General features: G+C 39.1%; 1 protein-coding gene across 1 annotated transcript; it reads left to right on the top strand.

Annotated features, from left to right (window-relative positions):
* Positions 1-13,627: 13,627 nt before the first annotated feature.
* On the top strand, positions 13,628-16,830 carry LOC148199050 (exosome complex component RRP41 homolog). The gene is made up of 10 exons (XM_088112056.1): positions 13,628-13,685; positions 13,771-13,831; positions 14,000-14,035; positions 14,127-14,194; positions 14,978-15,056; positions 15,142-15,178; positions 15,298-15,414; positions 15,539-15,624; positions 16,593-16,682; positions 16,783-16,830. The coding sequence occupies exons 1-10, from the start codon at positions 13,639-13,641 to the stop codon at positions 16,828-16,830; spliced, it is 669 nt and encodes a 222-aa protein (XP_087968182.1). The 5' UTR covers positions 13,628-13,638.
* Positions 16,831-16,852: the final 22 nt, after the last annotated feature.

The raw sequence follows: 16,852 nt of genomic DNA, 5'->3' as shown, positions 1-16,852 counted from the left end.
GCTTCTGTGCTTGATTGTTTTGATTGGGTTACAATGTAGACAAAATGGTGATGCTTTCGGTGATGGGTTTGTCCGAGTGGTTCTTGATGATTTCCAGTGAATACAAGTGAGTATTGTGAGGGGTGGAGAATTGAATTTTCAAGTTTTGATGTTGGGGAGATGAAGTGGAAGTTGGGTGGAAGGATGGTGATTGAAGATTGTGTGGTGGCCGTGAGGTCTGGATAAAATGATGATGGGTGTTGGCCCTGTTGACAGAGAATGGAGGAGGATTGAGTGTTGTGTGATGCGGAGATGATTCTGTGGAGTGAATGGGATAGGAGTATGTGTGGTGAATCCTGGTTTGGTGTTTGGCCGTGGAGTTGGGAGTGAAAAGGAAATGGTTTGCTGTGGTTACGGCTGAGAGGAGTCTGTTGGAACAATCGGTACCGTTATAGAGTTGCGCAGCGGAATAAAATATTCGGAAAGCGTGTTACGGTCACAAATCAAGTTTTGATGGTTCGTTTTAGAAAAACAATTTTCTTAGAGAAAATTAATCAAACAGTTAACATGCGTAAAAGGTAAAGAGTATAGAGAGTAGAAAAATTGATACACTGGATTTTTATCCTGGTTCGAATCAAAAGATTCTACGTCCAGTCGCTAATCACTATAAATAGTGATTAACCTTTTTCACTAAAAATGGTTTCACAGATTACAACAAATAGTGAATAAAGCAGATAAATAAACCTTCCTTCGACGAACGAACAGAAAGAAGAACACTCTGCCAACTCGAAGAGAAACGCTCCGAATATCGACAAACGAAACGCGAGCTTCTCCTATTCACGAGACCAGGCAGAGCACCTTGCTAACTCGAAGAGAGCTTGCTCCGACTATCGACACACGACACACGAGCCTCTCCTGTTCACGAGACCAAGCAAGGGAACTTGAACTATAGCTTCTGAGAACTTCCTCTGACAAACAGTATTCTACAAGAGCTTCTGTTCAACAACGTTACCTTCTGATTTCTCCAAATCAAAATATATAGCCAAGTACACTGAATGCCAAAGGACAGCTCCCAACTGCCATGAATAATCGATTATTGTAAGTGATAATCGATTATTCAAGTCCGTTACAGGTTTCAAAAATGTGATAATCGATTATATGAAGTGATAATCGATTATTCAAGTATGACTTGTGATAATCGATTATTGCTTAATCATAATCGATTATTGCAGGTTAAAAATGCAAGTTTTACAAGGTTTACAAGAATTTCCTACTACATTTAATTTCTACAACTTGCTTTTAACTAATTCTAATATCTTCTTCAACTAAAACTTCTTGTAGCATCATCAAAACAAATTTCTTCAAGATTTACCAATACTCCTTATTGGTAACAGAGCCAGTGCCCCCCAAGGCTGTGGTGATGAGGTGTTGTGATGGCTGTGAGGATGAAGAATGAGATGAAGATGGAGATGGTAACGGGTGAGGGGCTCAGAGGGAGCCAATGCCCCTCAGCCCTCTTCCCCCTCCCTTTCCTCGTGTGAATTATGTAGGCTTCAGCACAATAAGAGATGAGAGTGTCGGTAGCTATGATTGGAGGATGAGGAGTGTCGGTAGCTGCGATTGGAGGATGCAGAAATTATTGGGTTGGTGGAATAGTTGGAAGCATAATTGGATGGTTGGTGAAGTGGGAGAAGGTAGAAGTGGACCGTTGGCAGATTGTGGGAATCATTACTGGGGCCGGAGGGGAGACACGAGAGAGTGATCAGGACGATCGGTCAGGACGAGCGTTCAGGACGAACGGTATACGGCGGAGTGACTTGGACGAGCGGTAGAAGAGGAAAATGGGGTAATGACGAACGACCATGTAAAAAAATTATTACTGTTTGGGCGAACGCTAAAACAGGACCGAACGTTCACGAACGTTCAACAATAAACACTTTAAAACCGAACGTTCTACAACATCAAGACCGAACGTTCAACCACATTAAGACCGAACGTCCAATAGCAAGTAAACATGACCGAACGTTCACTAACAAATAGACCGAACGTTCAACCACAGACCGAATAGCTGAACAATTTAGGACGAGCGACCGAACGTCTTTGGGGTCGAATGGTTCGAGGCCGAGCGGCCGAACGCAATTGAGGTCGAACGTCCGTGAGGCTGAAAGTGTGGACACGTGAGACCAGTAAAGGACGAGCGTCTTGATATTGTCAACAACGAACGGTTACGCATGGTGGAGGACGAATGGTCGCTCAGAGTAGCGGACGAACGGTTGTGCAGAGTAGAAGACGAACGGTCGCTCAGAGAAGAGGACGAACGGCTCAGTCGCACAGCAAAAGGCCGAACGCTCTGTTCTTTTTTTATATTTTATTATTTTGTTTTATTTTATTATTCATTATTTTTCATTTTTTTTATTTTTTATTTTACACTCATGATGAAAATAAAATACAGCAAACCTATTAGTCCATCCGGACAAAATTGGATGTTGACAACAAGTATGTCATCTATAAACACCACCACGAACTTGTCCAAGAAGGGTCTGAAAATTCGATTCATATAGTCCATGAATATGGCTGGAGCATTAGTCATACCAAAAGGCATAACCACATACTCATAGTGGCCATACCTGGATCTGAATGCTGTCTTCTCCACATCATCGTCTTTCACCAAAATTTGATGGTAACCCGACCTCAAATCAATCTTGGAGAATACCGTAGCCCCGTGTAATTGATCCATCAGATCATCAATCCTTGGCAAGGGATACTTGTTCTTGATCGTCAACTTATTCAGCTGTCGATAGTCAACGCACAACCTCGAGCTACCATCCTTCTTCTTTACTAGTAATACTGGCGCACCCCACGGCGAAGCACTCGGCTGGATAAACTTTTTCTCTAATAACTCTTCAATCTGCTTCTTCAACTCAACCAGCTCAGCTGGAGCCATCCGATAAGGGGCTATGGATACTGGTCCTGCTCCTGAGACCAGATCAATAGAGAACTCTACTTCTCGCGGAGGAGGTAAACCAGGAACTTCTTCAGGGAAAACATCCATGAAATCATTCACAACCAGAAGGTCTACACTCTGGTTCACAAGCGCTGAAGAATTTAAACTAGGAGTCCCGTCCTTATGGAACATGATTAGGAAACAGCTGGCACCCTCGAAGATGTCCTTCCTCAATACACCGAGCGATAATGACATGTCTTCATCTTCTTCGGGAAATATTAGCTTCTTACCACCGCAATCTAAAAGAATACGATTGGCTGCTAACCAATCCATTCCCAAAATTACCTCTAACTCCTGCAGAGGTAAGCAAATAAGGTTCACTCTGAACCTGCGGCCCTCTACCTCAATAGGACACCTGAAGCACACATTAGATGTCCTGACTAACCCAGCTGCTGGTGTAGACACCACCAGATCACACGGAAGCTCTCTGACAACTAAACCAAGCCTCTCCACACAAGCTTTAGACACAAAAGAATGTGTCGCCCCCGAATCAAACAACGTCACACACGAAGCTCCAAATAACAAACAACTGCTGACAATTAAATTACCTGCGCTGGCTGCCTCAGTTCCGGTCAACGCATAGACTCTCCCTGCTGCCTGAGGTCTGTGCCCACCCCTCTGAATAGATCTGCCAGCCTGGCTTGGCTGTGGTCCTACCCTCCTAGTAGTAGGACAGTCTCTGGCATAGTGTCCTTCTTGCCGGCAGATATTACACCTCCCAAGTGATAGCAGTCCCGTTCCTCTCCAAGATCGTCTTCACACTGTTCCACCAATGTCCAGCTTCACCTGTCAGCAAGTATTGGGTGTAGGCTAGCTTCTTCTCATCAGGACATCCCTTGGCTTCGAATATCCTCTCCATGTCCCCGAACCAGTGATCAACTTCATCAGGGTTGCACTTGCCAGTAAATCTTGCTGGGCGATGTTGTAGAAAGCTCTCCAAGCTCCACTCTTGTGCAGGAATAACAACAGAAGAAACACTTGGAGGAGTCCTAGCATTAGTCATCATTTCCATGAACTCCCTCTGAGTGTTCTCGGAAGACACTCTTGCGTTCTCTGCCGATATCCTTGCGGCTTCAAGATTTTGTAATGCAAAGGTATTCTGTTGAACCAACGCAGCATTCTGCTGTTGCAACGTTTGGAGTACAGCATTCAGCATCTGATTAGAGTCAAGTTGATCGACTCGCGAAGGAGAACGATGAGGAGACGTAGGTGCCATCTTCTGTCCACACAGAGAGAAAGACCATTAGCTTGACTCAAACTAATACAACTTCCTATACGAGGTTAGAGTACGCAATCACAAACGAAGCACACTCACAACCTACAGGTTTCTAAGGAAGGAACTGCTCTGATACCATTAATGTAACGTCCCAAAAATATACATCATGCATATATAATAAAGACGTCATCATACATAATATAAGAAAGCAGTCAAGAGTAATTTAAGGATTACAGTCATCCTTAGAATAGTGCGGAATTGACAACAAGAGTATTTAGAATTTCTCCATGAAAATCACAGAGAATTTAAAACTTAAAATACACACGAGTTATTCCAAACATTAAGAATTATGAAATAAGACTAGCTAATCTAGGCTGCAGCACTGCAGCCTGTCGTCTTCATCAAGAGCTGCTTCCAAAGTATTCTCCTCGCCATCTGCTCCCATCCAAGTGGATGATTGTAAGACCCGTAAATTTTGGGAATGGTGGGGACATGGTGGGCACCACTTTTTCATTTATTGGGCTGCATTATTGAAGGGGCAGGGAGGAAGCTGAGAAAAGTGGGTGTCTTCATTTTGGCATGGGAGAGGGAGCGAGAAAGCAGCCAGAGGAAGGGAGCCTTCCTTCCTCCATTTCCAGCCGTCCAAAGAACACCATGGGAAGCTGTACCAACTTCGGAAGGGCTGAGAGGAGGAGCTGGGATGGGCATCTGGTGAGAATGGAGTCCTTGCAGTAAGATCTGGGAGAGGAAGTGAAGAATTGTGGAGGATGCAAAGAGATCTTGATCTGCACGTTTGGAGGAAGATGGATCACAAATTTTACAAAGAAAGTCTTCAAGAGGTAAGGGGAGCTAGATCTTTTGTTTGATTGATTTTATATGCTTTGTATGATGCAAATATGGGAAGAAGGGGATGAAAATTTGAGGTTGTTCTTGGTTTCTGGGTTTTCTGGAAAACTTGCAGAAATTCTGCAGAAACGCCGTTCGTCCAATTTGATTTCAAATTGGACGTTCGTACCAAATAGCTAACGTTCGTCCAAAATGGCTGAACGTTCGTCCAAGTGAAATTGGACGTTCGTCCAAATTGTTCGGTGGTCGTGAGCGTTCGTCCTAAACTTAGTATTTTAGTGGGACGTTCTTGAACGTTCGGCCTTGGTCTCAAGACGAACGTCCATAGGTTGTAAGTATAGCGTTCGGCCTTGATTATTTTAGCATTCGGTCTTTATTGAGTAAAGTGATTTTAGAACGTTCGTACAATGGGCTTTGAGCGTTCGTTGTTAAATTGGTATGCATAGGTTTCAATCTTGAGCGTTCGTTGGTAAATTGGTAACTGTAGCGTTCGGCTTAATTCGGTATAATCAGGCTTGAATCTTAAAACGTCCGTTGTGTTGAAATAGTGATCATAGGCGTTCGTCCTCCAAATGGTGTTCGTCCTGATGTTGAACGATAGGTATTGGTTTAAGTCAGATTTTGAACGTTCGGTCAAATGGTGTTCGGCCATTTACTTGGAAATGGCGTTCGTTCGTTTTGGTGAATAAGTAATTTTAGATGTTCGTTCTTATCTTGGTAGTTCAGGAAGCGAGCGTTCGATCTGGATAATAATTATTTTAAGTTAGTGATCGTTCATAACGAACGTTCGGTTTTGATGACGTTATGTTCAGATAGAATTCTCCATAAGCAGCGTTCGTCCAAGATAGTTTTGTGAGCGTTCGTCCAAAATAGTTTTGTGAGCGTTCGTCCTTGGTTTTGTGAGCGTTCGTCCTTGGTTTTGTGAGCATTCGTCCTTGGTTTGTGAGCGTTCGGCCTGTTGATCTCATAGCGTTCGGCCAAATAGTGTTGAATCCAATATGACGTTCGGTTTTAGCGTTCGGCCTAATTGTGTTCAGGCGTTCGATGTTAGCGTTCGGTCAGTTTTTGTTAGCGTTCGTCCAATTGGCATAGTGGCGTTCGGCTTATAACGCTCGGTGGAATAGTGTTCGTCCATCCAATGGTCTGCAAATGGTAACGGGTTCTAAGTTCCTTTGCTCTTGGATTGAATTATGTGTACCAATGTTTGGAATATATGCTGTAACGTGAAATATGTGAAAATATGTGAATGTATGAGATATTTTGGATTTGTTGTGATAATATGGTAGTATATGGTTATTCATGGCTTGGGTTAAGGTTCAAAGTAACAGTATGATTCATGGACGTAATTCCATGATTCTCAAGGAGAGGATACATGGTGGTGTTTTGGGGTTGTATAGAATGATTACATGGTAGCTCAGTTTTGGGGGTCATCCTGAATCTCCAATGGTCTTTCTTCTCATGTAGAGAGGATTGAACATGTGGTGAGGAGTAGCAGGAGGTCCTAGTCTTGGATGCTTCCATATGATCCAAGGTGAGTGATAACGGATTAACCTCGTGATTGTGGCCGGGCGGGAGTGCCCAAAGTTCCATCAGGCGGTAGTGCCTAAAGTTCCACCAGGCGGTAGTGCCTAAAGTTTCACAAGGCGGTACTGCCAGGGCGGGAGTGCCCAAGTTTCATAAAGCCACTACGAGTGCAAGACCCGCCATAGCTCGGTAATCATTCTAGTCCGGACGAGTCGGTCTATAAAGGAACAAGTCGGGGTATAAAGTAACAAGTCTTGTGATGTCAGTTTACCATGTTTGGATGAATGTTTACATGTCATGGAAGTATGTGAAATATGGATCAATGAGTATGCTTTAATTGTTCTTTTATATGAATCTATGAATGATTGCATGAATTAACTGTGCTGTATGTATAACATGCTTTTTATATCTAGCTCACCCTTGCATTGTTTGTGTTGTGTGCCAATTTGGATATCTTTCTTTGGCGATGATCATCCACTTGGATGGGAGCAGATGCTGTCGAGGAGAGTCCTTTGGATCAAGAGCTAGAGGTTGCTGATGTTGCAGAGTAGTCTTCCTAGAAATTTCCTGATTGAACACTTGTAGTGATCAATCCTTTCAACTGTTCAAGTTTAAATTTTCGCTCATTTTATTTGGATGATTGTAATTTAACAATTAAATTACACGTCATATTCTGACTGTTCTCTATATTTGAATGTTGACGTCTTTATTATATAATATTGGTTATTATATAATTGGGATGTTACAATGATCATCGCCAAAGAAACATACCCAAACAGCACACAACACAAACAATGCAAGGGTGAGCTAGATATAAAAAGCATGTTATACAATCCAACATGATATGCAAAAGTCACTCATACATGGTAAACTAACATCACAAGACTTGTTACATTAAACCCCGACTTGTTACTTTATAGACCGACTCGTCCGGACCAGAATGATTACCGAGCTATGGCGGGTTATGCACTCGTGGTGGCCTCTACTGCTTTGCAAAGCCATTGCCAATGGGTTCCACCCTACCACCCTCACGAGGTTAGTCCGTTCCGTGCCCTGGAGCATACTGGAAGCCTCCAAGACTAGGACCTCCTGCTACTCCTCACCACATGGATCAATCCTCTCTACTTGAGAATGAAAGACCATTGGAGCGTCAGGAAAACCCCCAAGACTGAGCTACCATGAAATCATTCTGTACACCCTAAATCACCACCATGTATCCTCTCCTTGAGGATCATGGAATTACGTCCACCACCATGTATCCTCTCATGAGGATCATGGAATTACGTCCATGAATCATATTGTTACTCCCGAATCACTAGATATCCATTTTATCACAGTAAATCCAACACACCTCATACATTCACATAAATCACTTCACAGTATATATTTTCCAAACCTTGCACGTAATTCAATTCAAGAGAAAATGAATTTAAAATCAAACATTTGCAGAATACTATTTGGACGAGCACTGTTCACCGAGCACAGTGGACGAACGTTACTGAACGAACACTACCTTCCAACCACTAGGCCGAACACTATTTGGACGTACGTTCGTTATCAATCAACAGGCCGAACGCTGTTGGACGAACGTTATCAAATCCTACACTATCAGGCCGAACGCTAAACCATCGAACACCAGTACTAAATTCAATACTTGGACGAACGCGCAACGCTTGGAACCTAAGAATACTACTCAAGGCCGAACGCTCAACATTGCTATCCGAACAGGTTTAAACAAGTGACCTATTAAACCTATGGAAAACGTTTCTTCAACAACAGATTTTTGACAACAATTTAACAACAATACGTGTCTTACTGTCATTGGTTGTTTTTATTAAATTTTGTTTAAAGATTCATTTTGTTTTGGAGGGAATTCTTGGAATAATATTTAGAAACTTTTTGGCGCTTTTCAGAAACCCTGCAAAACTCTCTTTCCTCCTTTTCGAAACTCTCTTTCCCCCTTTTCGAAACTCTCTCTCCCCTTTTCGAAACTTTCTCTCTCCCTTCACCAAAAGATCCTTCAAAACTCTATCTCCGTCATTGAAGTTCCTTCCTTTGAAACTCTCTCCGTCATTGAAGTGGTGTCTTTGTCCACTGTTGTTCGTCCGTCGCTTGGGTCCACCAGTGTCTTTGGAGGAAGTCGTCTCTCTCTCTCTCTCTACGCCATTGAAGTGCTTTCTGTGCGCCATTTCTCCAAAGCTCTCGTTTTTCCGCTGGCACCGTTGTTCCTTCGTCGCTTAGGTGCATTGTTCCTTCCTCTTTGGTTAGCGAGTGGTTTTGTTGGCATCATTTCTCCAAAGGTATTGTTTTTTCGTATAAACAACCTATAAACAATGGTGCAGAACGTCACTTCTCAACCTATAAACAACCTTCGTGGGTCTTCCATCCACATAGGACTCACCAAACTCGAAATTGCTTGTTATGGACACCTTAAACCATGGCCAACAGGGGGATCAATCCATAAAAACTTGAAAACACAATCGTCAGGACTGTTGGGGAGTGCTTCAGCCATGTTTGGGTAGCATTCCTCAAGTTTTGGTACAAAAGGGGATTTTTCCACTGGTAATCGATTACCAGCTCCCTGTAATCGATTATAACAACATCAGTCCTGTGTCAATGATGACGAACAAACAATGATCATGCACCTCACCTCAGTTGGAGAAAATCACCTAAATGGACTTTTTTTTGAAGAAATCAATGACTTAACCTCATTATTGGTGCAGGGAGCACACCCAATAACGTTTAACTCACTCACCCATCTCAAAAAATGAAAAATTCAACAAAAATAGAGAATGGGGAGTAATGTTCATCTAGCTAGGGAGTACAGTTGAAGTTTCTGTACAAAATACCCATTTTGTTTTGGTAATCGATTATAGGGGTCTTGTAATCGATTAGCAGAGAAAAAAGGGTAATTTGTACAGAAACTTCAACTGTACTCCCGAGCTAGATGAACATTGCTCCCCAACTCTGTTTTTCTGACCTTTGCTACTTGTTTTGTTCTTAAATTTCTCCACCGAACTCCAAATGACTTGATTCTTGTTTTGTTGGAATCTAAACTCAAAGATCTTTCCAACAAAACAAGAATCAACTCATTTGGAGTTCGGTGGAGAAAGTTTTGAGGAAAACAACCAGCAAAAGTCAGAGGTGATAGAAATATATAAAACGTTAACTTTAAGGAATTAACTGCACCTACTCAGGTGTCCAAAAATTATAAATTAGTAGCCATTGGAAAGATATTTGAGTCTAATTTCTAATAAAAAAAGAATCACATCATTTGGAGGTCTGTGGAAAAAGTTATGATTAAAATAGTCAGCAAAGGTCAAAGTTGACAGCATGGGTTATGCACATCACCTCAATTGGAGAAAACCACCTAAATGGACATTTTTATTTTGAAGAAATCAATGACCTAACCTCATTATTGGTGCAGAGAGCTCACCGAATAACATTGAACTCACTCACCCATCTCAAAAAAGGAAAAATTCAACAAAAATAGAGAATGGGGAGCAGTGTTCATCTAGCTGGGGAGTACAGTTGAAGTTTTTGTACAAATTACCCTTTTTCCTCTGGTAGTCGATTACAGGGGTCTTGTAATCAATTACCCGAGGAAAAAGGGTAATTTGTACAAAAACTTCAACTGTACTCCCTATCTAGATGAACACTGCTCCCCAACTCTGTTTTTCTGAACTTTGTTACTTGTTTTGTTCTTAACTTTCTCCACCGAACTCCAAATGACTTGATTCTTGTTTTGTTGGAATCTAGACTCAAAGAGCTTTCCAACAAAACAAGAATCAACGCATTTGGAGTTCGGTGGAGAAAGTTATGAGCAAAACAACCAGCAAAGGTCAGAGGTGGTAGAAATATATAAAACGTTAACTTTAAGGAATTAACTGCACCTACTCAGGTGTCCAAAAATTATAAATTAGTAGTCATTGGAAAGATATTTGAGTCTACTTTCTAATAAAAAAAGAATCACATCATTTGGAGGTCTGTGGAAAAAGTTATGATTAAAATAGTCAGCAAAGGTCAAAGTTGACAGCATGGGTTATGCACCTCACCTCAATTGGAGAAAACCACCTATAGGTGTTTGAACCAAGGTAGTTCAAGTTCATGACAATTTTTGCACAATTCGTAGAGGAAGAAGTTATTAACTTCTGCAATCAATTTGATCGACAACCATCTTCTTAGATTACATTTCATTGTATACTGTTATGTATCTTTTCATTTCAAAACTTGTTGTTTCGTGAAATGTCATTACGTTTTTTTATTAATGTATGTGCTTTTTAATATTGTTATAATTTTTCATTACTCAATACCCTTCATTATTTAGTTTATATTTGTTTAATATTGAAGTATTCGAACTTGAAGTGTTTCCATTAATGATCCATCCATAAAACCTTCAAAAGACAGTCATAACGAATCCAAAATATTCCTGGGGAGTGCTTAAGCCAAGTCTGGGTAGCACTCTTCAACTTTCGGTACAAAAGGAGATTTTTCTACTGGTAAGCGATTACCAGCTCCCTGTAATCGATTACAACAACATCAGTTCTTTGTCAATGGTGCAGGAACTCACCTCTCAACCCAAAAACACCTTAACTTGGTCTTTCAATGATGACGAACAAACAACTGCAAAAATGGAGGAGGGAGAACACTGCTATGAAGAGAGAAGTTGAAATGAAATTCAAATCCCTAAAATGGAGAGAGAAGACAGTGATAAGGAGAGAAGATAGAGTTCGAAAATGAAGAGGGCAGTTTTGGAATTCAAACTTCAACCCATTCCAAATCAGATTTTAAATTAAAAAAAATATTCAAATTCGACCAATTAAAACTTGACACGTGGCGTTGTCAAATCTTTGTCAAATTGGCGTTGTTAGAATATCGCGATCCTAAACCTATTTAGTGACCTATTTAAACACCGAACAGCGGAACCCTGCCTAGACTAGGCTCGTTTGCAGTGCGCGGACCAACTTCCGTTCTCGCCGTCGCCACACAGAGCGTAACAGCCACCGTCAAATCTCGCCGTCAGTCAGGTACTTTTGCTTTTCTCTCTCTCTGGTCATCAAAGTTCAAACCCTTTCAATGTTTGCGTTGTCATGTGTAGTGCCTTGCAGTGTCACCACTCACCACCCAATCCCTATTTTCTGTTAAACTCGTAAAAGTTGCTATGCTTTTCTAATTTAATCAATTCAACATTTACAACCAAGAAAAATGGAGTTTACGACAGCTTTGTATAAGCTTCAAACATTGAACATCTTGATAACCAATTACTCCTATACTATATCGTTCTCTCAATCAAACTTATAACCCTTCCTTGCCCTTTGTATCGATCTCACAAAAGCTCTTCTTAAAAATCCTGCACCTTGAACTTGCATACCACTCAACCATAAAATTGATCTATAGCATAACCGAGTCACTAAAATCATTGCTCTGTGTTCTTAGTTTATTAAGTGGGAAGGGAACACTGTCCTTCTCATATATAATTGACCCAAATCTTTCTTCTGTAACTATTAAACTAAAAGCCTGCTCATTCTCCTTTAGAAATTTGTTGAAATTCGGGGAGTGCTAGAATAAAATAAAAATAATAACAGTATGCAGATTGAATTTGCTTCGAGAACCACCCCTTTACAATATCTTTCTGTCCGTGGTGTACTTTCCTCTTTTTCTTTGCTTGCAGTAAGATTAAGAGCAAACTTAAATGTTTAAAAGGGTAGGGACACGACCAGATTTATTTTCTTCAAATGCGTTGTTATTTTGTTGTTTGCTGATTTCTAATATTTATTTCTGCAATATTATTTACCTAGTGCCCCACTTATTGGGTAAATGTTTGTTGTTGTCTATATGATATTCATTCAAAGTTCAGATTGCTTGATTTTTTGTAACCTTGTTTTCATCCTAATCTTTACAGAGCAACTGGAGTTTGTTCGGTATGTTTTCAATTGAGCAGTGTTATTAATTCGAACTGCCCTCTCACTCATCTCACTGCATGACCCACAAACTACTTGAGCCAACACAAACTTTTAAATGGCTCAGATTCTGCAAAATCTCACCATTTTGTTTCAATAACTTTAGTAGAAAATATCATTTTTTTTTGGAAGCCAAGAATATAAAGCAAAATAAAACAAAATCCAGCTGCTTATGTCTCATCTTTGTCTCCTTTTTGTCTCTGCCATAGATTGACCTGAGGATGGAATACGTCAGCCCAGAAGGACTTCGACTGGATGGTCGCAGACCCATGGAGGTACAGCTATTATTTTTTTCTTGGGCTTTTTTTTTTCCTCCTTTTTTCTTCACTTAATATTCATTCCAAAAAAGGTTCCTTTAGATCTTTCAAGAATACTCATGAAGCGTATGAAATGCGGAGTATTAATAAATAATAATATCCTACATGAATTCTTACATAGTCATGAATTACTGAAGCTTTATGTTAATTAGTATATATAAGATCTGCAGATAGTTCTGCATATGGGTTATACATAGATGAGCCATGCCATGGGTAATGGAAATGTGTAAGGGCACATTTTGAACTGCAAAAAAACATATAAACAGATTAGAAGCAGTCAATAACCTTAGTTCTGATAAACATTAAAACCTATCACTTAAAAGCTACAAATGTTGTAGTTTGCCAAATGATAAAAGTAAGAAAATGGAGGGTTCTAACCCTAAGGATGTCTAACCAACCTTTTTTAGTGAGATATATGAACTTGGTCCTATGACAAAATGAGCTAATTGAAAGCAGCATTTTAAGGTCTGGCCTATGGAATTCAGTCCTATTTAACAGCTGTGATTTGGACATGATTTTGGGATTCGACTATTTAAAATGAGGAGATGCACTTTAGAGGATAAGGTGAAGTTATTACTATTTATTAAAAATTTAGTATTTAAGAGTGTGATAAAATATATGTACATGTATAAGAAACTATGAAGTTATTAAAATCTCAATGACTATTACTGCAGTTTATCCTCTAAAGTGTTATTCCTTCACTGCAGAGGATCTAAATCTATGATTTTATATTTCTTTCTCTACTGATCTTTTGCCTTTAACTTTTTCTCCTCTCTTTATGGTATATTGTAGATGCGACAAATTCGTGCAGAAATTGGTGCTGTATCCAAAGCAGATGGGTAAATGAATTTTAGCTTTTTAGAAAATTAAGTTGTGATATCATTTGAAGCATTTGACCATAAAGTTTTTTTATTTTGAAAACAGTTCTGCCATGTTTGAGATGGGTAATACAAAAGTTATTGCTGCTGTCTATGGCCCTAGAGAGGTACTGTTTAATTATTTACCTTGCTAATGAAAATTTGTCTATGTAATTTAAGGATTGTTAACTATCCTTTTTCAGTGTTAGTTGGTTTAGACATTTAAAAAACTTTGATGTTGTAGTTGAGCTTTAGATGATTTGCTGTTTTTCTTTAGTAACTTCTCTGCATTTCAGGTGCAAAATAGAAGCCAAATAACCAACCATGCTCTGGTAGTTTTTCTTTTTCTAAGTTATGTTGTCTGTATTTATATGAATTGTAACAAAAACTTAATTGTTGCTTATGTGCAATGTATGTCTATAGGTTCGGTGTGAGTACAGCATGGCTAATTTTAGCACTGGAGATCGCATGAGGAAATCAAAGGGTGACAGGTTTTGCTCATTTACTTGCTTTTGTTTAACTTCCTATTCTTTTTGACCTTTCACTTATTTTTTATATATTCGTAGTTTTATACTTATCAAAATGGTATTGGAGCATAGACTACTAGGATGATAGTGAATGTTGCATTAGTAGAATCTATCTTAAGAGTGCCTTGTAATTTGTAAATTGGACTTTTTGATCTTTTTACTGAGGTAAGAATTTAATAGCAATGGTGGTAATGCATGTTTAGACTTTTAGAGTATAAATTTTGATTATTAATTAGTAATATATATATATATTATTAATTAGTAATATATATATATATATATATATATATATATATATATATATTGCATTTGTTCATGTGATACAGTATAATTTTTTTTTTAATCTTGCATTCATAATTTTCTATGTAACAACTATCTTGCTATCCACTAACGTATTGTAGTGTTTTTGGGGCTGGCTGCTCCATGCCTTTGATATAGCTGACTACAGGCTCAGCAATGGGTTATGTATCATAAAACAATGAAAAGCTTAACCCCATGCACCCTTTTACTGCCTTTTCTCATTTTTAATCTTTTTTGCAAGCTTTGACTTTTTTGAGTAATCTTTGGCCAAAACTCACTGAATAGTTTTGAATGGCTTAACTATCAATGTTTGCAGATATAAATGTTATCCTGTTTTGCTTTTCCTTCATAGTTTTAATATGGTTCTCATTGTAAGGTTCTCTTACAGAAGGATAATAGGATCACTTCTTATTTTTTACTACGTGATTTGAAGTTCTCATTCTACAGGAGATCAACTGAAATTTCCCTGGTTATTCGGCAAACCATGGAAGCATCTATATTGACACATCTATTGCCTCGATCTCAGGTTTTATTACACATTAAGAACTTATTTTGTCATGTGCTTTGCTTTCCCCTAGTCCTCCCTAATGTTTTACTTATTAAATTTGCAGATAGATATATATGTCCAAGTTCTCCAAGCAGATGGAGGTAACTAAGACTTGATAATGGGATCTTGTGATTCTCTTCTGTCATTGCCATTTTATTTTCTCTCTTTACTCATTTAATATGTACATTAATTTTGGGTGATGTTGACATGTCTTTTATAGGAACTAGATCTGCTTGTATAAATGCTGCAACTTTGGCCCTTGCCGATGCTGGGATCCCTATGCGTGATCTTGTAACATCCTGCAGTGCCGGATACCTTAACAGCACAAGTCTGCTTGGTATATATCTGTATTTACTCTAAATTTGAACTGGCTAAATACAAGTGTGGTATGTCTGTTTTGTTTCTGTCTACTTCTGATGCACGGGCTGCCCTAATTATTAAAGGTTTCTGAATGTGTACAGATTTGAACTATGTAGAAGACAGTGCTGGAGGTCCTGATGTAACCCTAGGAATTCTGCCAAAGTTGGATAAAGTAACACTGCTTCAGGTTAATTCATGTCTTGTTATTTTCTCTGTATCTATTGTGTAGTCAACCAGGTAAATTAGTTCAACAGAAAGGAAAACTTTTTATTGCTCTCTCAGTCATTGGTACTCACGTAGTAAAGAGTCTGGTGGTGTTGAAGCTGTAATTCCTCTTCCTTCAAAAACTGTTCTTGTTATTAGAGATTTTGGAGAGAACAGTAGAGTTTTAACCCTTGATTACTCGAGGGAATAGGTGCATGTTCGGAAATCCCCAAAAGAAGCTTATCTAAGCTCGCCTCAGATTTAACAACTTAATAGTTTGCTGTACACATGAATCTTTTTTCAAATATCAGTTGTTTTTTAATCAACAGATACTTCTTACGAAGGTTCCTGATAGAGTGATTTGCTGTTGTACCCTTTGATGGAGTTATGTTATGACAAATCTTCTTTTTAGTCTGAGTTAATGTTTGATCAAGTGTAACTTAATTTTCACTAGTATCATACTTGGTAACTCTTTATTTGGAATTCCAGTTCAGCATCTTTTACTTTTTTAGTTGCAGATCTTTTGTTGATACTTTAAATTTTGACTGAAGAAATATAGTTGATATATTCTTTCCGCCACCTTATTATAGGATGAAATTCATGTATGGTCCACAAAACAGAGAGGGAGGGTAACTTCATTTGGTGGGGCTGGCATAGATTTTTTCCAATGACAGTTTATCAGTCAGTTTATTGCTCCCATTCTTAGATTGATATTATGGAGTTAAATTTGTTTCGAACACGTGCCACTATGTAAAGGCTGGTTGAGATTGTGAACCTTCAAAGTTTTAATCAGAAATTTACTACTATCATTATTATGAAAAGCATGCAATGCTTTTCTTTTCTCATCCAGCTTATTTCATTCGTTCACTCCCTGCCATATTCCCTAGTTTAGAATGGAAAAGCTCCTAGTTTAATTTTATTTGCACTAATTTCTGTTGTTACTGTCTATAGATGGATTCTAAACTACCAATTGACATTTTGGAAAATGTTATGCAACTGGCAATCGAAGGCTGCAAAGCAATAGCAAACTACATTCGAGAAGTAAGAACCTGCTGACACTTTTGTGATTATACTAAGAGGAGTCCAAACAAGTTTTACATTAATTTCACTGCTTAAATCCTGTTTCTTTGTTGGCTGGCAGATTTTGCTGGAGAACACAAAGCAACTGGAGTATCGACGAGGTGTATAGTTTTTATAGCAGAAATGATGCT

Source organism: Vigna umbellata, chromosome 4 (assembly GCF_029865625.1).
Source record: "Vigna umbellata cultivar VRB3 chromosome 4, Vumbellata_1.0, whole genome shotgun sequence".
In the NCBI taxonomy this organism is placed as follows: Eukaryota; Viridiplantae; Streptophyta; class Magnoliopsida; order Fabales; family Fabaceae; genus Vigna; species Vigna umbellata.
The sequence above is the reverse complement of the archived record's forward strand: the minus strand, read 5'-3'. Positions and strand labels throughout refer to the sequence as shown.